We start from the raw sequence: 24,793 nt of genomic DNA on the forward strand, positions 1-24,793 counted from the left end.
CACATACACAAACACACCCTGAACCACATGAAACAAATACCCCCTGCCACGTCCTGACCAAACTATAAGAACAAATAACCCCTTTACTGGTCAGGACGTGACAGTAAAGGTCTACGGTATTATTAAAAATGTGATTGATACATGTGGATTATCTTGTTTCTGTAGCATTTGGAAACACCCTGGTACAGTAGGTTGATTAATAACCTGAACCAGATTACAGGCACTGGTTACAGTTAGAAGCTTCCTCTTGAGTGGACAGCTTGATGAAAACTAGTCAATATTCAGGCCCCCCCAAAAAGTAGACCTCTTAGTTTACAACACATACACTATCAAGCACATATTATTTAGATACTGACTGTTAGCACTTGGAGGCCTATAGCAACACCCCAAAAGAAAATGCTTTAAATGTGCTAGGTGAACCTGCAACCACAACACTTGACATAAGTTCTTCTCTAATCATTACTTGGCTCTGAATATATATACAGCAACACCTCCCCCCCATAAGCATGCCTGTCTCTTCTATAGATGTTATACTCTTGTATTGCTACTATTGAATCATCAAATGAATTATCTAAGTGAGTCGCAGAACTGGCTAATATATAAATGTTATCTGATGTTAGCAAGTTATTGATTTCATGAACCTTGTGTCTAAGGCTACATATATTAATATGGGCTATTTCCTGGGTAGTTTGTCAGAGATAGAAATAATAAAAACAAAGCAAGAGAAAAAAATGTATACATTCAGTAGTCCATTAATCAGTTGGTGTGTCTAAGTGTGTTTGTGCTGTGGGGTTGAAGCTACAAACCCATAGGCTTGGCTCTCTCAACCCTTCCAGGCTTTTGAGAGGAAGTTTGGACAATGATCCTGTCATAGCGAATGTAAGCAATGTCCCACGTGTTCTGGCAGCTTTCATGGCTGGGATCAGTTCTTTCCTCTTCTGGCACACAGCTTCAGGAAAGTCCTCGTTGAGGAAGATATACGTTCCTCTCAAGTTATTATCTCTTTCCAGAACAGCTACCTTGTCCTTGAACCTCAGGAACTTGACCACTATCGGCCTGGGCCTGTCACCTGGGCCGGTGGTGGGTTTTCCAGTTCTGTGGGCGCGCTACACCTCAATCGTCCTGTGGTCTATCATCAGTTTATCCAAGATAATTTCCCTCACTTTGTCCTCAGACTCCGTCTAGGTCTCATGTGGAGATTATACAATTCCGTACACAACCATGTTGTTCCTCCTTGATCGTCCCTCGAGATAATCCGATTTCTCCGTCATTGTTATCACGGATTAACATTCATAGCTGATGTCCTCTCTCAATGACTTTCAGATTGATGTCATCTTGCAGTTCTCCTGTTTAATTTATATGGCCTACGTGGGATGCTAGCTTCCCAGTTGCGGGACACAGCCAGTGAAATATCAGGCCGGCAAATTCAAAAACAACAATGTCATAATTCAACTTTCTCAAGCATACAACTATTTTACACCATTTTAAAGATACACTTCTCCTTGATGTAGCCACATTGTCCGATTTCAAAAAGGCTTTACAGCGAAAGCAAAACATTAGATTATGTTAGGAGAGTACATAGACAAAAATAATCACACAACCATTTTCCAAGTAAGGACATGTGTCAATAAAACCCAAAACACAGCTAAATGAAGCGCTAACCTTTGACGATCTTCATCAGATGACACCCCTAGGACATTATGTTACACAATACATGTATGTTTTGTTCGATAAAGTTCATATTTATATCCAAAAACAGCATTTTACATTGGCGCGTGATGTTCAGAAAATGTATTCCCACCAAAACGTCCAGTGAATGTGCACATCAATTTACAAAAATACTCATCATAAACGTTGACAAAATACATAACAATTATTTAAAGAATTATAGATAGGCTACTCCTGGATGCAACCGCTGTGTCAGAGTTTAAAATAGCTTTACGGAGAAAGCACATTTTTCAATATTCTGAGTACATAGCTCAGCCATCACGGCGAGCTATACAGACACCTGCCAAGTTCGGCGCAACCTAAACTCAACATTAGTATTAGAAATATTCTCTTACCTTTGCTGATCTTCGTCAGAATGCACTCCCAGGACTGCTACTTCCACAAGAAATGTTGTTTTTGTTCGAAATAATCCATATTTAAAATCAATATTTATGGTATTTTTAATGTAAAATTGCGATAATATTCCAACCGTACAATAGCGTATTCATTCAAGAAGAAAAAGAAGGAACGGCTCGCTCGCGTGACCGCGCATATCCAAACCCTTTGTTGCCAGGCAGTCCACTCAGAAACTGAGCTCCTATTATCTGCCCAGTGACAGGAGAATGCTCAAACCACTTTCTGAAGGCTGTTGACAGCCAATGGAAGCCTTAGGAAGTGCAACGTCACCCCACAGACACTGTAGTTTCGACAGAGAATCAAAAATCAAAAATAAATCCTAGCAGGAAGTGGAAAATTGTAGTTCTTCTTTTGATTCTCTATCGAAACTATAATTTTCCACTTCCTGCTAGGATTTTTCTCAGGTTTTTGCCTGCCATATGAGTTCTGTTATACTCACAGACACCATTCAAACAGTTTTAGAAACTTCAGAGTGTTTTCTATCCGAATCTACTAATTATATGCATATTCTAGTTTCTGGACCAGAGTAGTAACCTGTTTAAATTGGGTACGTTTTTCATCCGGCCGTGAAAGTACTGCCCCCTAGCCCAGACAGGTTAAACTCATCGAGCTGACCCTGGGAGAACTGCAAACTGTTATTCAGGTCCTGGACCTTTCTGGTCAGGTCGTCCATTATTTTATTAGTTGACTCCAACAGCATTTGGACAAAACACTTGAAGCTATTTCATTGTTGTGGAAACAACTGCTTGTAGAATTATTTTTGTTTGTTTAAAAGATCCTTCACCTGTGATAGATACCGCTGTTCTCAACGGTACTCCCACCAGCTTTGGTCTTGTCATGGTAGCAACATAGGTTACGCTGTTATTCCTCTCAGTTCCAGACAGGACACAGCAAAGATTTGAAAACAACAACAACAACAAACAGCAGGGATCTAGACAACCACATCCGCGATCCCAGACACAATGACTAACTGTGTCACGGGCTGCGTTCAAGCCCTCAAGAAACCCCTGCTAGCTTGATAGGCAGCTAGCTAGCAGCTAGGCTAGTTGCTACGCTAAACAGCTCCTCAGACCCGACCTTGGTCAGAAGGATCACTGAACAGATAGTAAAGGAAAGTGAAAGGGGGATACCTAGTCAGTTGTACAACTGAATGCCTTCAACTGAAATGTGTCTTCCGCATTTAACCCAACCCCTCTGAATCAGTAGCGGTTCCAGCAGCTGATGCCAACCCGTCACGTGATCCAAACTCAAAAGATAACTAGCTATTAACCAACACTTTTCAAAAGACTTTCAAAACTTTCCAAAACAACAAACCAGGTTCTTCCTCATTCTGTGTTCAACAGGCAGTGAATGTGTGTGTGTATATGTGTGAGAAGAATTGGAGCATGTTAAATAATGATTGAATCTAGTATATATGTTTTTAATATGATATACTGACCTTTTTATCTCTATCTCTAACTCTGCCAGCTCAATGACGGGCAGTTCACAGTGATCCAGCTGGTGGGCATGTTGCGTGGCATTGCCGCGGGCATGAAGTATCTCTCTGATATGAACTACGTTCACCGGGACCTGGCAGCTCGCAACATTCTGGTCAACAGCAACCTGGTGTGTAAGGTGTCCGACTTCGGCCTGTCGCGATTCCTTGAAGACGACGCCACGGACCCAACCTATACCAGTTCACTGGTGAGTTTCTAGGACACTAAGGGGGTATGGTGAGTGTCTAGAACGCTGAGGGAGTCTGCTGAGTGTCTAGGACACTGAGAGGGTCTTTGGGAGTGTCTATGACGCTGAGGGAGTGTGGTGAGTGTCTAGGACAATGAGGGAGTCTGGTGAGTGTCTAGAACACTGAGAGAGTCTGGTGAGTGTCTAGAACAGTGAGGGAGTCTGGTGAGTGTCTAGAACAGTGAGGGAGTCTGCTGAATGTCTAGGACACTGAGGGAGTCTGCTGAGTGTCTAGGACTGAGGGAGTCTGCTGAGTGTCTAGAACAGTGAGGGAGTCTGGTGAGTGTCTAGAACAGTGAGGGAGTCTGGTGAGTGTCTAGAACACTGAGGGAGTCTGGTGAGTGTCTAGAACAGTGAGGGAGTCTGCTGAGTGTCTAGGACTGAGGGAGTCTGCTGAGTGTCTAGAACAGTGAGGGAGTCTGGTGAGTGTCTAGAACAGTGAGGGAGTCTGGTGAGTGTCTAGAACACTGAGGGAGTCTGGTGAGTGTCTAGAACAGTGAGGGAGTCTGGTGAGTGTCTAGGACTGAGGGAGTCTGGTGAGTGTCTAGAACAGTGAGGGAGTCTGGTGAGTGTCTAGAACAGTGAGGGAGTCTGCTGAGTGTCTAGGACTGAGGGAGTCTGCTGAGTGTCTAGAACAGTGAGGGAGTCTGGTGAGTGTCTAGAACACTGAGGGAGTCTGGTGAGTGTCTAGGACTGAGGGAGTCTTTGGGAGTGTGTATTGGCATCTATGTCAAGTCTTGAATGAGTGGTAATAAATTGTGTGTGTGTGTCTGTGACTGTGTGTGTGTGTGTGTATGTGTGTGTGTGTGTGACTCCATCCCCAGTATTTCACGCTCACCTACTCATTCGCATATCCACAGGGAGGCAAGATTCCGATTCGCTGGACGGCTCCCGAGGCCATTGCCTACAGGAAGTTCACCTCGGCCAGTGACGTGTGGAGCTATGGCATCGTTATGTGGGAAGTGATGTCGTACGGAGAGCGGCCATATTGGGACATGAGCAACCAGGACGTGAGTGAAACTACTTTACTTCATGTTCCCCCGATCCCAAAAAAACACCGTAAAAATCTCTGAATCCCCCATTCTCTGGTTCCTTTTCCTTTTATCATCCATTGTCTTTCTTCCATCTCTTCTGCCCCCTTCCCCCCTCCCTCCCGGTCCCTCCATCTGTCCTGCCCCCTTCCCCCCTAACATCTTTCCTCCATCTCTCCTGACCGCTTCTCATGCTCTCTCTTATCTTCCCCCTCTCTTCCTCCCCCCTTCCCCCTTCCCTTCCATCTTTCCTCCTTACGTTGTTCCCTTCTTGACTATAATCCTACCTCTCTTTCTATTCCTACCTCCTATCCCTTCTCTTTCTCTTCCTACCTCCTATCCCTTCTCTTTCTCTTCCTACCTCATATCCCTTCTCTGCCCAGTGATCACCCTATCCTTTGTATGCCTCTTCATTCAAACCCTTAATTCCCTAAGAAAATATCTGACCCAGGTCTGATTCTAACCCACTCTTAACGCAGATCTCTCCTCTTCTCTATTCCCCTCTTCAACCCTCCAGGTTATAAACGCAGTGGAGCAGGACTACCGGCTGCCCCCGCCCATGGACTGCCCCACGGCGCTGCACCAGCTCATGCTCGACTGCTGGGTCAAGGAAAGGAACCTCCGGCCTAAGTTCTCCCAGATCGTCGCAACGCTGGACAAGCTCATCCGCAATGCCGCCAGCCTCAAGGTGGTCACCAGCAGCACGCACTCTTCCGGGTAAGCCTATCAGCTATCACAACCAGTCTGCCACATCTCAGCCTAGTTAGCAGATACCTCAATCTGGTGCTAGTAGGATTGCACAACTCCCCAAATCCACAGGATTTCAAGAATACCTAGAACCTTGGAATATTCCATCAAGGATATCTAGAACCTTGGAATATTCCATCCAGGATATCTAGAAAACCTGGGAATTCTGGGAAAACTTTGGGACCCTATGTACTGGTTTGAAATATGTTGCCTGCATTTCCTCTTACTTCAATCATACCACAGGTCCACATATGACGCAATCTCAATCGCACTCCAAACTGCCCTTTCCCACCTGGACAAAAGGAACACCTATGTGAGAATGCTGTTCATTGACTACAGCTAAGCGTTCAACACCATAGGACCCCAAAAAGCTCATCACTAAGCTAAGGACCATGGGACTAAACCCCTCCCTCTGAAACTGGATGCTGGACTTCCTGGACTTCCTGACAGGCCTCCCCCAGGTGGTAAGGGTAGGCAAAAACACATCTGCCACACTGATCCTCAACACTGGGGCCCCTCAGGGATGCATACTTAGTCCCCTCCTGTACTCCCTGTTCACCCACGACTGCGTGGCCAGGCACGACTCCAACACCATCTTTAAGTTAACTGATGACACAACTGATGACACAACAGCTGTCTCATCGACAACGATGAGACAGCCTATAGGGAGGAGGTCAGAGACCTGGCAGTGTGGTGCCAGGACAACAACCTCTCACTCAATGTGAGCAAGACCAATGAGCTGATCGTGGACTATAGGAAAAGGAGGGCCGAACAGGCCCCAATTAACATCGACGGGGCTGAGTTGGAGCGGGTCGAGAGTTTCAAGTTCCTTAGTGTCCACATCACCAACAAACTATCATGGTCCAAACACACCAAGACAGTTGTGAAGAGGCCAACACAACACTTTTTTCCCCTCAGGAGACTGAACAAATGTGACATGGGTCCCCAGATCCTCAAAGTTCTACAGCTGCACCATCGAGAGCATCCTGACCGGTTGCATCATCATCCGTTATGGCAACTGCTCGGCATCTGACGGAAAGGCACTACAGAGGGTAGTGCGTACGGCCCAGTACGTCACTGGGGCCAAGCTTCCTGACATCCAGGACCTATATACTAGGTGGTGTCAGAGGAAGGCTCAAAAAATTGTCAAAGACTCCAGTCACCCAAGTCCTGGACTGTTTTCTCTGCTACCGCACGACAAGCGGTACAGGAGCGCCAAGTCTAGGACCAAAAAGCTCCTTAACAGCTTCTACCCCCAATCCATAAGACTGCTGATCAATTAATCAAATGGCCACCCGAACTATTTACATTGACACCCCCACCGCCCTTTGTTTTTACTCTGCTGCTACTCGCTGTTTATTATCTATGCATAGTTACTTTACAAATTACCTTAACTAACCTGCACCCCCACACATTGACTCGGTACCGGACCCCGTGTATATAGCCTCGTTATTGTTATGTAATTTTCTTGTGTTTCTTTTAGATTTTTAAATTTTTTTTAAACTTTAGTTTGTTTATAAAATATTTTAATTTTACTCTATTTCTTGAACTGCATTGTTGTTTAAGGGCTTGTAAGTAAACATTTCACGGTAAGGTATACCTTACCGCTGTTGTATTCAGCGCATGTGACAAAAACAATTTGATTTGATTTCTCAATGCAAATGCTGAATCAACAGTAGGTCTTACAAGGAAGTTCTTTGACCAATGGCTTCACAATGTCTAGGTTTTTTAGCCACATTCCTCTGTCACGTTTGTGGAAAGGGGGGGGGGTGACCTACCTTTTTGTCCCTGCTTCAGGAGAGTGTGAGGGGGAGGAATGGGGGATCTGGAGCTGTAGTTATGGCGATGGCCGGGAAGATTAAGTGAGAGTAATTAGCTAGAGTAAGAGCGAAGCAAAAAAAGACGGGAACACTTTTAATTAGCTGCTAACGAGATTTTAAACGGCCCAGCAGAGAGGTGTGCCCCCCCCCCCTCCCACCGAGCCTAACGAGGGAGGAATGAGTGAGAGATGAGCTGCCGTGATATCCGGCATTGGTGTTAGCGGTATGTAGCGGTAGCTAGGCTACGTTTGATTGGTGAGTTGTTTCAGTATATACAGTACAGGTGGAGGTGTGTGTGTGTGTGTGTGTGTGTGTGTGTGTGTGTGTGTGTGTGTGTGTGTGTGTGTGTGTGTGTGTGTGTGTGTGTGTGTGTGTGTGTGTGTGTGTGTGTGTGTGTGTGTCAGTGCCGTTTAAGATTAGGGAGGAAAATTTGTTTTTTTTAATGAGCATGGCCTTATTTCTATTATATTGGATCTCTGTTCATTCATAATCCATTCACTCAACTCCATGTAACATTGATAGGTTTAGGCTACTACATCATTCTCACATCACTTCCCTGTACCCATCATGAGGTTGCTACAACCTAGCCTATGAATGACAGTTTATAACGTAGGTGCAAAGGTTGAGAGAACATTTGTGGTAATCCAGGTGACAGACAGTAACACACTCTTGCCTGCATCTAGCTGATCTAGGGTGGAATCATTAGTCCAAACATCTTTCTTCCATCTGAAACGAGAGTTTGGACATCCCAGTTTCATTCCATTTGCTTCCGTTTAAGAAATGTTTTACAACAGAATTGGCAGTATGAATGATAGCCTCAGTCTGTATTAGACAGAACACCGCCTGCGTGGGAACCAACCTGTGGTTACCTAGGTTACCCTATTGGCTCACAGTAAAAAAAAAAAACATTTACTTTAGTCAATTATTAAACAACATTTAAGAAAAGTACAACATGTCTAAAGATGATTTTTTTCAACATTGGCTGCTCCCTATTATCCTCACTACTCATGCCCCTTTTCATGACGACTCTAATAGCCACTGAGTGAACGAGTGCTAGCTAGTAACAGCCCAGAATATTTAAGCTAGTCAAGACCAACAACTCCACTCAGCTACAAGTAGTGAGTGGAGTTACAAACGGACTGTAAACAAGTTTAATGTCTTACCTTTGATTGAATGTTTTCCACACACCGGGGTCCCCCACATTTCCCACTTTTCCACACCGAATAACCTGAAGCCATAGGGCTCATCTCACAGGCTCCATTTCCCTACGTGGGAGCATTGCGAACCGTAAGTCAGGATTTTTGACCTGGCTACATGTCCATTGAACAACACAGCAGATTTTTCGGGAATGTTTTGTTATTTCTGTTTAAACAAAAATTGACAACGGAGTTGCCTCTTTTATAATGGGGTCAATAGGAAATAATTTTGTTTTTTCCCAATTTGTCGTTGTGGTCGAAGGGCATTCCTTATTATTACGTGAATAACGACTGGGACTATCATCCGCCACACACATCTCGCTTTCATAGCAACCATACAAACAGCATCATCACATCTACGCGCTCTCCTCCTCTCACATTTTCCTTTTACTTGTGGACTTCAGTGTAAAACACAACAGCTGTCTGTTAACAGTCGAAAATACCTCTCCAAGCCAAACTTTCATACCATAACCGCTACACACAGCCTACATCATTGTCACCATATTATCTAATGCCATAGTGAATGTAGCTTCTAGAGCTAACACGTTAGTAAACCCACAATCCAATCTATGTGTACAATCACGCAGTACAGTGTACAGCAAGCAGTTTAGCAGTTACACCGGCGAGGCCCAGTGGTAGTAAATGAATAAAACCGAAAGCTTACCTTGACTTTTAAGAATTGAAGTGTTGGATAGCCAGCTAGCTAACATAAATATTTCTCTCTGTTTGAGTCAGGTTGTTGAGTAGCTGCATTAGCTAGTGTAAGGGAAAGTGAAACTAAAAGAAAAAATACAACAAAAATATTTATCCTCTCCCTCGCTCTCTCTCTCTCTCTCTCTCACTCTCCTGCTTCTCCTTAATTTCTTTGGAATGAATTTGCTCAAAACTGTTCAATATTGTCAATAATTCCACTCCAGCCATTACCACAAGACCATCCCCCCCAATTAGGTGCTACCAACCTCCTGTGGAGGACATCCTCCAGATGTTGTCATAATTACTGTGTAAGACTATGGAAGGGGGTGAGAACCATGAGCCTCCTAGGTTTTGTATTGAATTCAATGTACCCAGAGAAGGACGGAAAATTGCTGTCCTCCGGGCTAAACCATGGTGCTACCCTACAGAGTGCTGTTGAGGCTACTGTAGACCTTCACTGCAAAACAGTTATTTGATGACGTGAACATATTTAGTATAGTTTTATCTAAAAAGAAGAACTTCTTTTATGAAATTCACTGAGTAGGATGGTCCCCCCTTCCTCCTCTGAGGAGCCTCCACTGGTGTGTGTGTGAGTTTCACAACTCACCCTGAAGACAAACAGTTTCCCAGTAGGAAACAGGTAACCAAAAACCGTCTTCCAGTAGGAAACAGGTAACCAAAAACCGTCTTCCAGTAGGAAACAGGTAACCAAAAACAGTCTCCCAAATAGGAAACAGGTAACCAAAACGGTCTTCCAGTAGGAAACAGGTAACCAAAACGGTCTTCCAGTAGGAAATAGGTAACCAAAAGTGACCTTCCAATAGGAAATAGGTAACCAAAATGGTCTTCCAATAGGAAATAGGTAACCAAAACGGTCTTCCAATAGGAAATAGGTAACCAAAATGGTCTTCCAATAGGAAATAGGTAACCAAAACGGTCTTCCAATAGGAAATAGGTAACCAAAAACCTTGAGGAAACACCAGTTGAGGAGTATCCACTCCGATGTGTGATATGTCATGTGTCATAACATCAGACATAATATCTTAGTGGCCTCTCCCAGTAGACAAACTTCTAGCCTGATCCCAGACCTTTCCAACAACCTTAAGGAGTTGGAAAGACCAGGCTAGACAGCTTCCCCTTCAACGCAAGGCTTCAGAGAGTGGCTAACAATGGTCCATTAAGAGGGAACTGTGTCTGAGGGTTAATGGCAGCTAGCCCCAACCCTCTGGGCCCTGAAGCACAGGCCTTATTAAACTTCACTCCTTCTATCCATCTGCACTACTCACCCCTTCAATGGAACCTCTGTAGCCACTTTTAATAACTTGCACCCTCTCTTTTCTTCAAACCCCCCCCCCCCTGCTTATGAATCTAATGCCATCAAATGACAAGGATCAACAGAGCAGAGAATGGACAGAGAGAGAGAGGAAAGAGAGAGAGAAAGTAGTCCTCTTTCTACTCCTCTGTTTCTTTCTGTCCTTTTCTTACTTCCCCCCCTCCTTCATTAACCCTTGCCCTCGTTCTCTCTTCTCGAACTTCCACTGCTGTTTATATACATGGCAAGGTAGCCCCCGGATCTGTGACATCAGTTAGGCGTGGTTGGGTTTTTAGAGAGTCTGAGAGCCTCATTGGGTGTTAACAGCTGTATACACACACGCACACAGGCACACAGGCACACACACACATGCACATACACACGTGTTGATATTACACAAGCGTCTCCATGATGTCTGGGAGATTATTGACGAGACGTTTTTTCCACCTCTGCCATATTGTGTTGCTTTGGTCGTCACGCCAAAGAGGACGCACACCGGGTGTGTTTGCGCCAACGTCTCCGAGCCTCCAAGCCAGTCTCCAACGGTTACATCGGGCAGCTGGGACAGTTGACCTTTGACCCTACAGGGGCGGCGAGGGGTGGGGGGTGGGGTGGCGAGAGGGAGAGCGAGGTGACGTTTTGGGGGGGGTTTCGTTGGTGGTGGAGGCGAGGCGTGACCTTAACCCTCTTTCTCTCTTTTGTGTGTCCCCCCCCTGTAGGGCGTCGCAGCCCCTGCTCGACCGGTGTGTCCCTGACTACACCACCTTCACCACCGTGGGAGACTGGCTGGATGCAATCAAGATGAGCCGCTACGGCGACAACTTCCTCAACGCCGGATTTGCCTCCTTCGACCTCGTGGCCCAAATGACAGCAGAGTGAGTGAAGAAAGAGTCGATTCAGATAGTTGAGTTCAAATGGGGTCATTGTCACGGCCAGACAGCAGAGTTATTGGTTGTGGGGGGGGGGTGTCTAAAAAGAGTTGATTCAATTGAATAAAATCTGGTTGGCTGTATGCAGTGTGAATCAGGTCAGAGTTGGTTTCAGAGAAATTCCTGATACACTTCGAATTGTGGCACATAATGGAGGCTGTTGTTTTCACTGGGTTCACTGTGATTTGAGTGATAAGATAACACTACTCCAGAGCTTGACCCCGAGTGGCACAACTTCTAGAGCCTTCCCTGTAGCTCAGTTGGTAGAGCATGGTGTTTGTAATGCCAGGGTTGTGGGTTCGATTCCCACGGGGGGCCAGCACAGAAAAAAAAAATGTACAAAATTGTATAAAATGTATGCATTCGCTACTGTAAGTTGCTCTGGATAAAAGTGTCTGCTAAATGACTAAAATGTAAAAAATGTAGAGGCTCTTCCTGGAGAGAATTAATGGAGTGTAGTAAGGACCAATCGTGGAGCGTTTAAAGTAATAGGTAAACAGTAAGGGACCAATAAAAGGAATCCATTCTGGAGCAAACACAAAATAAAGCCTAACAGGAAGGGCACAATGTACTCTTCCTGCCTAGTTCACGTTACCTCATGACACTGTCCCTTTCAGCAATAAGGATGTTTTTTTGTTTTTTTTATTTAATCTTTATTTTAACAGGGAAAACAGACTGAGACCTGGATCTCTTTTACGGCTGTGCCCTGTGTAAACATGTTGACATGTACAGTTTTAGGCATACAGACAAGAACATTTCAAACATACAAAACAAAGACACAATTCAACAGAAACAATCACAGTATAGTTCACCCAGAATTCGATCGCGTTCGTAATAGAATGCAACGTTTTAAAAACACTTTGCGATACAAAATTAAAATGAAAAGTTTCTCATTGTACAAGTCCTGGTAGTCCCTCCCTGTTTCAGTCTGTTTTCTTCCACTTAAGGCCTAATGAACACAACCCTGATTTCAGAGCCAGGTTGGCACGCTATTTATGTAACAGGAAATGTGTGTCGAAGAGGTCATGGAAATGGGGCCAGTTATGATCAAATAAAGGAATTAGGATAATAATGATTAATATTATCATCCTCGTTAGGTGGATAATAAGAGGATAGATGTGGAGGTGATTTGTTTCAATTTGTCAGGCTGACAGGTGTGCTGTACAGTGGCTCTCTCTAATACCCATAATGGCTAGTAATTCCTCTAATGGTGGTTCATTTATCATCATTTTATCCTCCGTCGCTGGAGTGATGAGGGATTGCGAAGGGAACAAAAACACAATTTATTTATGCGAAATTGCTGCCATGGACAGTGCTCTATTTTTGAGCCTGAGTGTGTGTGTGTGTGTGTGTGTGTGTGTGTGTGTGTGTGTGTGCAAATGGAGAGGACGACGGAAACGTGCAGACAAGCAGAGGGCATAGTGTCTGTGAAAGAGGTGGAGTTTGTGTGTGTCTGTGTGTGTGTGCGTGCGTGTGTGTGTGTGTGTGTGTGTGCGTGTCTTTGTCTGTGTGAGCGGAGAGTACACAGACAGGCGCTGGGTCCTCGTGGTTTGCTAATCGTTCCTCCAGACGCCGACCGTGGTTTGCTCTCTCCTTCGTTATCGGCATTGAGAAAACAAACGAAATAGAGGAAAAGAGAGTCCTTGTGATATTATTCCTAACAATCCGGTACATGAGGCCTTTTGAGTTAAACCAACATCACTGAGACGATTAGATTACACTGTCTGACTGACGCCAGCCAAACAGGTGCAGCTTTTTTTTCACAGCAGCCATTCTAAAACCATTCTTTAATAAGGCTTCTGTGTGAGTGTCAGCGTTTTCATATTTCCTCCATTGCATCTCACATTTAGGAGTGAATGCTCCCTGTCCTCTTTTCAACTATGAAACAGACAATTAGATGTTTTTCAGAGCTGACCTGAATGGTCAAAAGACCAATTAGTGTGGGGGGGGGGGGGGGATCTGAATTGTGCTGTCTGTCTAAACGCAGCCTTAGAGAAACAGACAGTTTACAAGACTGTTAAGACAAGTCAAACTGGGTGACTGCGATTGATTGATTAAAATTATGGATTGCTGACTGTTCTCTTTGAGTCTTGTCTTTCAAGACTGCTTCGCCATCGAACTAACGAATCACCACGAAATGACCAACCAGTTGACTCACTGACTGTGTAGACTAAATGATTCACCATGAAATGACCAACCAGTTGACTCACTGACTGTGTAGACTAAATGATTCACCACGAAATGACCAACCAGTTGACTCACTGACTGTGTAGACTAAATGATTCACCATGACATGACCAACCAGTTGACTCACTGACTGTGTAGACTAAATGATTCACCATGAAATGACCAACCAGTTGACTCACTGACTGTGTAGACTAAATGATTCACCATGAAATGACCAACCAGTTGACTCACTGACTGTGTAGACGAAATGATTCACCACGAAATGACCAACCAGTTGACTCACTGACTGTGTAGACTAAATGATTCACCAGGAAATGACCAACCAGTTGACTCACTGACTGACACACTAGTCTGTTATATCATTAAGTGATTAGCTACAGACTGACTGGTCGACTCGCTGACTGACTGGTCGACTCGCTGACTGACTGGTCGACTCGCTGACTGACTGGTTGACTCGCTGACTGACTGGTTGACTCGCTGACTGACTAGTTGACTCGCTGACTTACTTAGTTGACTCGCTGACTGACTGTTCGACTCGCTGACTGACTGGTTGACTCGCTGACTGACTGGTTGACTCGCTGACTGACTGGTTGACTCGCTGACTGACTGGTTGACTCGCTGACTGACTGGTCGACTCGCTGACTGACTGGTCGACTCGCTGACTGACTGGTCGACTCGCTGACTGACTAGTCGACTCGCTGACTGACTAGTTGACTCGCTGACTGAGTAGTTGACACGCTGACTGACTAGTTGACTCGCTGACTGACTGGTCGACTCGCTGACTGACTAGTCGACTCGCTGACTGACTAGTCGACTCGCTGACTGACTGGTTGACTCGCTGACTGACTAGTTGACTCGCTGACTGAGTAGTTGACTCGCTGACTGACTGGTTGACTCGCTGACTGACTGGTCGACTCGCCGACTGACTGGTCGACTCGCTGACTGACTGGTCGACTCGCTGACTGACTGGTTGACTCGCTGACTGACTAGTTGACTCGCTGACTGACTGGTTGACTCGCTGACTGAGTGGGTGACTCGCCGACTGACAGTTTGCTGCAGGAGTGACTGATTGGCTACTGAAGGACTTCCTCTGCTTGGTTCCTTATTAATAAGTAACTGACTGGCTGTTTGACTGGCTGGTAGACAGGTTTTAGTGTTGGCCCACAGTAGCGGAAATCCCCGTTTAAACATTAACCTCCCTTCCCCATTACCGCCCATTACCCCCCGCCCACCTGCCAGGATATTGAAGTATGTTACATCTGGCCCAGGTATCGGTGCACAGAGGAGTGTCACCATTTTGTTGTCATGATCTTAGCAAGTCATTGTATTAGTGTACACAGAGTACTGTTAAGCTTCCACTGTTCCCACAGGGTCCAACTGTATGTCCTCTAATGTAAACATTTTGGGAAGCCTATTGGGAAGCCTATTGGGAAGCATATGTCTTAATGTTTGATACAGCATACATCTTCAAGACTATGACATGATTGTATTACTGTTTATGTCTGACCCACCTCTCCCTCTCTCTCTTCTTTACTCCACTCTACTCAGAGATCTTCTTCGGATAGGAGTGACATTGGCAGGCCACCAGAAGAAGATCCTCGGCAGCATTCAGGACATGAGACTACAGATGAACCAAACACTGCCTGTCCAGGTCTGAGATGGACCAACCAGAGAGACAGGACAGGAAGGAGAGGAACTGTGCCAGAGAGAGAGAGAGAGAGAGAGAGAGAGAGAGAGAGAGAGAGAGAGAGAGAGAGAGAGAGAGAGAGCCAATGGGAAAACCCTAGCTGCCTGACCATCTCAGCCAATCAGATGAAGACAAACCTGGCTTGCAGTGCCTCGAAGGGACTAGACGTTGTTTCTTCTTCTTCTGTCTTCCACGCCAATGTTTCCTGTTGTGTTCTACGTTATTAGTCCCACGTTTTGACAAGATTTAGCTGAATGATTTTTGTAAAAAAAAAAAAAAAAAAAAATGTTTCTAAAGAGAAGAAATGGAACCCATAATCCCATGCGTGCCTCACTTGGTCCAGTGTGGGGTGATCGTTTGCATGCGCGCGCGTGTGTTTTCTTGAGGATGGCTGGGACTCAACCACTCCCACCCCACCCATCTCCTTGTATCCTGAACTTGGTCATCCTCCTGTGAAAACCAATCTCCTTGAACCTTGACCCTAACATCTGTCGGACAGCCCCCCTGACGGACATTAAAGTTGGAAGTGGACGAACACTGTTTGAGTATAAAAATACAGAAAAAAAGCTGAAAAAGTGAACAAGCGTTCGCACGCAAAAAAAATGAAGTGTTTGGACACGATAGATGAATTCCCTCCCATGCTACAACTTGTTTTATTGTGTGTGTGTGTGTGTGTGTGTGTGTGTGTGTGTGTGTGTGTGTGTGTGTGTGTGTGTGTGTGTGTTATTCCCCATCTTCATATTGAAGGTGTATTATTATGCACAAGGCCACTGAGAAGGACGTGGAGGAGAAGTGTAAAGGGTGAAAGGTCAGAAGATCACCAAAGGTCAAGAGGTCAAATGAGAGCATCTGAGATGGCCGCGCTAGTTTGGCCCAAAAGTCTCCGACAGACCTCTTTCTAAGACGTAGGGGAGAACATTGGCTCATATGCCTCATCAACTGTGTCTGTCCTACTACAATAATTGTCTATTTGTTTTTATCAGCCCTCCATTTAGATTTTCTGTTCCATAGTTATTGAGGTTTGTGTTTCAAGATAGTACTTCCTGTTGGCTGGTCAGAGTTTAGTACTTCCTGTTGGCTGGTCAGAGCTAAGTACTTCCTGTTGGCTGGTCAGAGCTAAGTACTTCCTGTTGGACACTTTCTGTGATGTCGGGGAGCTAGGCGAGGACTGTTGCAACATACCTGACCCACCGGCCTTTTTGTGTGTTGAGTGTGTGTGTGTGTGTTTGTGAATGCGAGAGTGTAACAAGTTGCACACACATACTGTACAATGCAGCTTCAGCTATATCCCCACTGTGGAGAATTAGCGCATGAACTGAACAGTGACAAGGAGCAACAATTATATCGGAAACAGTTACGCTTTATTCTGTGGACAAACTGTTAATGTTTTTATTTTATTGAAATACAAAAATGTTTTGGAAATATACACTATATGCATCCACAATAGAGCAGACACACGTAACTTTCTTTTTACTTTTATCTGGATGTTAAATTAATCCAAAAAACTCGAGTTTAATTTCTCTACTTTCCACCCACTGTATTTATTTCTCTCCCCACTTGGACAACAGGCCATTTGAACTGTGGACTTATTCTAAAGAACGATGAAGAGGAAACAGATGTTCCAAGAGAATTCAGCAAATGAATTAATGATTATAAAAAAAAAAAAAATGCATATAAAATTGGATATTGTATTTTTGTTGTTGTTCTAAACAGCCTGTACATGTTTTGTAACAAAAATAAGATAAATAACATGAAAACAAAATGGAGTTTGATCAACTGGGACAGTGTTATTGTGAGATGATTTGATTCCAAGTGAAATTAGCAGATAGAGAGAGACTATTTGGAGAGAGCAGATAGAGAGAAAGCAGATAGATAGAGAGAGCATATAGATAGAGAGAGCAGATAGATAGTGAGGGCAGATAGAGAGAGAGAGCAGATAGAGAAAGAGAGCAGGTAGAGAGACAGCAGATAAAGATAGCAGATATACAGAGAGCAGATAGAGGGAGAGCAGATGTAGAGAGAGCAGATAGAGAGATGACGGAGCGAGAGAGCAGATAGAGAGAGCAGATAGAAAGTGAGAGCAGATAGAGAGCAGAGAGAGAGAGCAGAAAGAGAGAGAGCAGCTATAGAGAGCAGCTAAAGAGAGAGCAGATATATATGGAGAGAGAGCAGATAGAGAGAGAGAGAAGAAAGAGAGAGCTGATCGAGAGAGAGCAGATAGAGAAAGAGAGCAGGTAGAAAGAGAGCAGCTAGAGAGAGCAGCTAAAGAGAGAGCAGATATATAGAGCGAGCAGATGGATAGAGAGAGCAGATAGACAGAGAGAGCATATAGATAGAGAGAGCAGATAGAGAGAGCGAGCAGATAGATATAGAGAGAGCAGATAGATAGAAAGAGCAGATAGAGAGAGAGAGCAGATAGAGAGAGAAGAAAGACAGAGAGCAGAAAGAGAGAGCAGATCTAGAGAGAGAGAGAGCAGATAGACAGAGAGCAAATAGAGAGAGAGCAGATAGAGAGAGCAGATTGAGAGAGATAGCAGAGAGAGAGAGAGCAGATAGACCGAGAGCAGATAGAGAGAGAGCAGATAGAGAGAGAGCAGATATAGAGAGAGCAGATAGAGCGAGAGCAGATAGAGAGGGCAGATAGAGAGAGAGAGAGCAGATTTAGAGAGAGATCAGATAGAGAGAGTGAGAGCAGTTAGAGCGAGCAGCTAGAGAGGGAGCAGATAGATAGAGAGCAGAGAGATAGAAACCTGATAGATAGAGAGCAGATAGAAAGAGAGCAGGTAGAGAGAGCAGATAGAAAGAGAGAGCAGATATAGAGAGAGCAGATAGAGAGCAGATAGATAGAGTGAGCAGATAGATAGAGAGCAGATAGATGGAGAGAGAAGATAGAAAGAGAGAGAAGATAGAAAGAGAGAGCAGATAGAGAGAGAGCAGATATATAGGGTGAGAGAGAGAGCAGATATATAGAGTGAGAGAGAGATAGATAGAGAGAGAAGATAGAAAGAGAGAGAAGATAGAAAGAGAGAGCAGATAGAGAGAGAGAGAGCAGACAGAGAGAGAGTGCAGATAGAGAGAGCAGATAGAGAGTGAGCAGATAGAGTGAGAGAGCAGATAGAGAGAGCAGACAGAGAGTGAGAGCAGATAGAGAGTGAGAGCAGATAGAGAGAGAGAGAGCAGACAGAGAGAGAGTGCAGACAGAGAGAGAGCAGATAGAGAGAGAGAGCAGATAGAGAGAGAGAGCAGACAGAGAGAGCAGATAGAGAGAGAGTGCAGATAGAGAGTGAGAGCAGATAGAGTGAGCAGATAGAGAGAGAGCAGACAGAGAGAGAGAGCAGATAGAGAGAGAGAGCAGACAGAGAGAGAGTGCAGATAGAGAGAGCAGATAGAGAGTGAGCAGATAGAGTGAGAGAGCAGATAGAGAGAGCAGACAGAGAGTGAGAGCAGATAGAGAGTGAGAGCAGATAGAGAGAGAGAGAGCAGACAGAGAGAGAGTGCAGACAGAGAGAGAGCAGATAGAGAGAGAGAGAACAGATAGAGAGTGAGAGCAGACAGAGAGAGAGTGCAGACAGAGAGAGAGAGCAGATGGAGAGAGAGAACAGATGGAGTGAGAGAGCAGATATAGAGAGAGCAGTCAGAGAGTGAGAGCAGATAGAGAGAGAGAGCAGATAGAGAGAGAGCAGATAGAGAGAGAGAGCAGATAGAGAGAGAGAGCAGATAGAGAGTGAGAGCAGAGAGAGAGAGCAGATAGAGAGAGAGCAGATAGAGGGAGAGCAGATAGAGAGATAGAGGGAGAGAGCATATAGAGAGAGAGCAGATAGAGAGAGAGAGCAGATAGAGAGAGCAGACAGAGAGAGCAGATAGAGAGTGAGAGCAGATAGAGTGAGAGAGCAGATAGAGAGAGAGCAGATAGAGAGAGCAGATAGAGAGTGAGAGCAGATAAAGAGAGAGAGAGCAGATAGAGAGAGAGCAGATAGAGAGAGCAGATAGAGAGTGAGAGCAGATAGAGTGAGAGAGCAGATAGAGAGAGAGCAGATAGAGAGAGCAGATAGAGAGAGCAGATAGAGAGTGAGAGCAGATAGAGTGAGAGAGCAGATAGAGAGAGCAGATAGAGAGTGAGAGCAGATAAAGAGAGAGAGAGCAGATAGAGAGAGCAGACAGAGAGAGCAGATAGAGAGTGAGAGCAGATAGAGTGAGAGAGCAGACATTTAGGGATTGAAGAGGAATAAAATAGAGAGAGTGTGGAAGGGAGAAGTAGCGAGTAGTTAGGGACAGCTGCAATTAGAGATGTTTTGTGCATTGGTTGGAGCATTTCAAGGGGTTGTAAACCGTGGTTACCCTGTGGTTAGACCATTAGAGGAATACATGCTGCTCTAAACAACCTCACTCTCCCTTCAAGTGTATGTTTCAGCGTTTCCGTTCAAATTCTAAAGATGGCCGCCAAGGATAGATTTTTTTTTTTTTTAGCTGTACCATCCCTTCGCCTCAATCTTTCATCAAGAGGAGTATATTGCGTAGTTCTATGAAGTTGTCAGTTCTTGTCTTTCATACACCTTTATCAAAATGAAACTTCAGGACTACCCTAAAATGCAGACGATGGAGACGATGGAGATTTTCACTGTGTTTGTACATTTACAAATTGTTCCGTTGTACCAAGCTGTACCTTTACCCCAAGTCCTTCAAAAAAAAAGGGCCAACACCCTACTCACCCTGTACAGCTCTGTGACAGCGACCGTTCTCAATGCAACCGTTAGGTGCAGAGATGGAGCGCCATTAGAGAAACCTTAAAACGATAGGGCCAATACCGGAACTCCGTCAGGGGGCTCGGTGTGTGTGCAGCTCAGCGACTGGGCCCTCGTCCGCTGCTGTCAGACAAGTGGCCCCTTCAACCTGGTCTCAGGGGTAGACGTAACATGGTAAATGTAAATCCAGAACACTCTAGTTAGTATGATTTTTCGTATGGTATTTATTAATTTGTGGATGTCCATCATCCATTACGTTTGATATGTTAGGAATTGCAGTTATTTGTTGCTAATGTTAGTTAGGTGGCTAACAATAATGTTAGCTAGGTGGCTAAAAATAATGTTAGCTAGGTGGCTAACAATAAAGTTAGCTAGGTGGCTAACAATAAAGTTAGCTAGGTGGCTAACAATAAAGTTAGCTAGGTGGCTAACAATAATGTTAGCTAGGTGGCCAACAATAAAGTTAGCTAGGTGGCTAACAATAATGTTAGCTAGGTGGCTAACAATAATGTTAGCTAGGTGGCTAACAATAATGTTAGCTAGGTGGCTAACAATAATGTTAGCTAGGTGGCTAACAATAAAGTTAGCTAGGTGGCTAACAATAATGTTAGCTAGGTGGCTAACAATAAAGTTAGCTAGGCGGCTAACAATAAAGTTAGCTAGGTGGCTAAAGATAATGTTAGTTAGCTGGCTAACATTAGCTAGGCGTTAGGATTTAAGGTTAGGGCCGGTAGTTGTTTTGAAGGGGAAGGGTTAGTTAACATGTTAAGTAGTTGCAACCTATCTAAAAAGTAGTCAGTAGTTGGTAATTAGCTAAAATGCTAAATTTGTCCGTGATGACATTTGCACACGCAACCTTTGGGTTACTAGACGTTTGCGTTAAACATCTACCTATCCACCCCAACCAGACCCTACTTTTGTTTTTGCCTTAATAAGTAACATTCTGTCTGATGCAATCATACCAAATGTAACATATGATACTAATTCTGGGTGTGCCGGATTTCAGTTTACTATGTTACGTATATATTCTATGAGACCCGGGCTGACCCCTTGGACTCAGCTTGTCAGAGTGATTAAAGCAGCGGCCAATCTGCCACTCCGAGACATACATTCACAGAACAGTGCAGACATATGGCCAGCCCGGACTAAGATTATTTATCTTTATTTCATGCGCGGGCTGCAATCATTCTGTCGGGACTCTGCCACTCTGCCTGATTAGTACAGTGCGGGGACCAACAACCTTGGCCTGGAGACAGGAAGAAATCAGGCAGAAATCATGGAGCACTCACTGTAAGATGTCAGCGTTTTAGTAAGAATGTAGTGGGGTTGAGGGCTGAGGGATGGGATGTACCACCTGTATGGGGAGGGGTGGTAATTACAGAGCTACCCCCCCCCCCCCCCCCCCACACACACACAAATTCTCTTCCAGACTGTCTCTGAGCTGTCTGGGTAGGAGTTGATCAATCCAATATGTGAAAAATATTAGCTCCTGTGTTTAACGGTAGTGTGATGTACAGTAGTGTCCATGAATCAAGTTTTGCCATATTTATCTTTTTGTCTTTCCTTTGAAACTTCTGAAAGCCATAAATGATTTTATGCAAAAAAAATATCATTATTTTGATTTAATTTTAATCTTATTGTAGCATTGAGGCACAGTACAATACTGATAGTGATATCAATAACATTCTCAAAGTTCATCAGACACAACTTTCCAAACCTTAATATGTAGATGAAGGCTATCAGAGAGGTGGCTGTGGGTTTTCAATCAATCAATCAATCAATCAATCAATTACATGTATTTATGAAGCCCTTTTTACATCAGCAATTGTTGCAAAGTGCTGTACAGAAACCTAGCGTTTCATGTGTATATGAGCTGTTCGCCGTTTAAGCAGGAAGACATTTCTGCCTGCTTGAACGACGAATAGCTCAGATACACATGAAAACATGAGATGACTCATCGATTAGAGCAACGCTCAAAGATACACAAATACGATATGACATAAAAAAATAATAATGGATGAATCCTTCCTTTTAAGGCCAGATCGTTCTTCAAAATGTTCAAACGTTCATAGATGACCAACAGGGTCAAAGAGTAACCACAATGGTTATAGATGGTGCAACAATATAGTGATTATTTAACTAAGCAAGTCAGTTAAGAACACATTCTTATTTACAATGACAGACTACCAGGGAACAGTGGGTTAACTGCCATGTTCAGAATGACACATTTTTACCTTATCAGCTCGGGGATTCAATCCAGCAACTTTTCAGTTACTGGCCCACCGCTCTAACCAATAGGCTACCTGCCACCCCTAGGTTATCTGCTGCCCCATTTGAAAAGTACAAATGGCTAGAAATCAATTTTCCATGATGAGTGAGGTACACATGCTAAGTCAGATAATACATTGACTTCATTGAGATCACTGAGTTTTCCTAAAAAGGAAACGTATATTCCATACTGCCTAGAGATGCAGTAACACGGGAGTATGAATATATTTGTGATCAAGAGAGAATAAAAACATACTGGGGATTGCAATCACATAGTCGCTTACCAACATCTCAAACCTAAATATTCCTCCCTTTCTCCCCATCTCTCCTCACCCAATCAGCCAACCTCCACCGTTTAGCGACATAAGAACAAGACACAGGTGATGAACATGAAACTGAACGAGGGGGGGGGGGGAAGGTTGAACAAAAATCATGTTTGACATGCTGATTCATGAAAAAAATGGCAGCTCTGAGTTTGATTCATGAGAAAAAGCTTGGTTGAACTGTTTGTGAGTTGCACATGCAGGTGCTCGGTCTTGGGTTATGCTCCGGAGGGGGGGGAGAAAAAAAAAAGAAAAAAAGCTGGACGTGAAGTGATGATGAGCTCTGATGATTTAAAATGAAATCAAATGTAAAAAAAAAAAATGTATTGAAAATGTATTTTGTACACTTTAAGGAGACATTCCTAACAGATGTTTAATGCGTATGACTTCACATTGTGACATATCATTATCTTATGTTCTTGTTGAATCAGATCTTACTGACCTGTATTTCTGCTTAGTGCTGACATGTGAATAGAATGGAATGTGTGTGTGTGTGTGTGTGTGTGTGTGTGTGTGTGCGTGTGTGCGTGCTGGTATTATCATGTTCTACTGAAGTAATCCAATCAGAAGAGTCTATACATTTATTGTAGATCCCCAGTATCTATCTCTCTCTCTGTGCCAAACGCCCCCATCTCTCTGAAAGTATAGGGAGTTTACCCTCCTCCCATTCCTCTAACCCTAACATACTTCAACCAATCCTATGACTTTATACCTCCAACCTTTTCCAACCTTTTCCTGTAGGTTCTTTTTTCCCCCCAGACGTGTTGTTTCTACATCTGTCACTGTTTTATATACATATATACATTTAAAAAAATAATAATAATATGCCTGTTTCTGGTCACTTTGCAAATCCAAAAGGAGGAGTGAGATGTTTAGTGAAACCTTTACATGTATAGTGAAAGGAAAAGGCAGACAAATATTGAAATGGTTTTGTTCCTCTCTGAAAGTTTTGAGATGTATTTAATGACAAAAAAAATCTAATTGATTAACAAAAAAAATGATGCTTTCTTGTAGAAATATTTTTTAAAGACACTTTTTTGCGATTAAATTATTTAAGAAATGTTGAGTCTTTTGAGTGGTGTGATTCATTTTTATACACATTTTATATATTCATATACTACTGTATATTTTACCAGTAAGAAACATTTTCACAGGAGTCTTCTTTTTCTCCCACCAAGGCAAATATTTTCAAGCATGTAAGAAAGAAAGTTTAAGAAATCACAGCTATATGTGTACAACATAATTTAGACTGAAAAATAATTGTCTGAAAAAATATCAATTTGGTAAAGAACTTAATAACAGCTGCCGAGAACTTGCTTTTAATTTTCCTCTCAGATTTTTTGTTACTGTCTTTTAATGTTCTGTTGAAGGCAACTCTCTCCAGACATTATACAGTATAAACACATTTTGTAGCACTTAGGTTTTCAAAACAGCAGCTCATGTTAAGATAGTGATCAGCATGAAAACGAACACACGCCTCATTCCCCAGCCTACTGGATAATGATTTACAGAATTCATTCACTTTAATGGTCTTTCTGCTATTAACTAGTGTTAGCGTGATGTACAAAATAAAATATAAGGATATCCTCTGTTATAGCAGGACCTTCAATCTCAGCAAGACTTACGTTACTAATATATTAATATTACATTTTAGCAGATGCTCTTATCCAGAGCAACTTACAGTAGAGCGCATACATTTTCACATACTGGCCCCCTGTGGGAATCGAACCCACGACCCTGGCGTTGCAAGCGCCATGCTCTACCAACTGAGCTACAGCGGGGCACATAGTTCAGTAGTTAGTTCTTGTTCTCGACCCGGGAGCAATTCCTGAATCCACATGATGTAGAATATTAAAAATTGGATTTCGTATCTGATTCAGACACTAAATTGCGTGGTGGAAGAAATAGGAAGAACATTGCAGCAACAGTAACATCAAACCACTGATCTCTACACTGGACAGGCATGGCAACTGCATCAGACAACTCCTTATATCTCTTAATATACTGAACAA

The 24,793-nt window shown here is 43.7% G+C and overlaps 1 protein-coding gene and 1 non-coding gene across 11 annotated transcripts in view; one reads left to right on the forward strand and one right to left on the reverse strand.

Annotated features, from left to right (window-relative positions):
* Positions 1 to 17,211, forward strand: part of ephb3b (eph receptor B3b) — a 98,948-nt gene extending 81,737 nt beyond the window's left edge. For 7 of the 10 annotated variants that reach the window (XM_029695436.1, XM_029695437.1, XM_029695438.1 and 4 more), the window contains exons 12-16: positions 3,592 to 3,807; positions 4,707 to 4,856; positions 5,395 to 5,594; positions 11,365 to 11,520; positions 15,310 to 17,211. In XM_029695436.1, the coding sequence (XP_029551296.1) occupies positions 3,592 to 3,807; positions 4,707 to 4,856; positions 5,395 to 5,594; positions 11,365 to 11,520; positions 15,310 to 15,418 (831 nt within the window). In that variant the 3' untranslated portion in view covers positions 15,419 to 17,211. The remainder of the gene's footprint in view (positions 1 to 3,591; positions 3,808 to 4,706; positions 4,857 to 5,394; positions 5,595 to 11,364; positions 11,521 to 15,309) is intronic. The other 3 variants (XM_029695443.1, XM_029695444.1, XM_029695445.1) reach the window with 1 other exon arrangement.
* Positions 17,212 to 24,489: 7,278 nt separating this feature from the next.
* Positions 24,490 to 24,564, reverse strand: trnaa-ugc (transfer RNA alanine (anticodon UGC)). The gene has a single exon. It is a non-coding gene; the product is annotated as a tRNA-Ala (tRNA).
* Between the last annotated feature and the right edge of the window lie 229 nt (positions 24,565 to 24,793).

This window comes from Salmo trutta, chromosome 17 (genome assembly GCF_901001165.1).
Source record: "Salmo trutta chromosome 17, fSalTru1.1, whole genome shotgun sequence".
Taxonomy (NCBI): Eukaryota; Metazoa; Chordata; class Actinopteri; order Salmoniformes; family Salmonidae; genus Salmo; species Salmo trutta.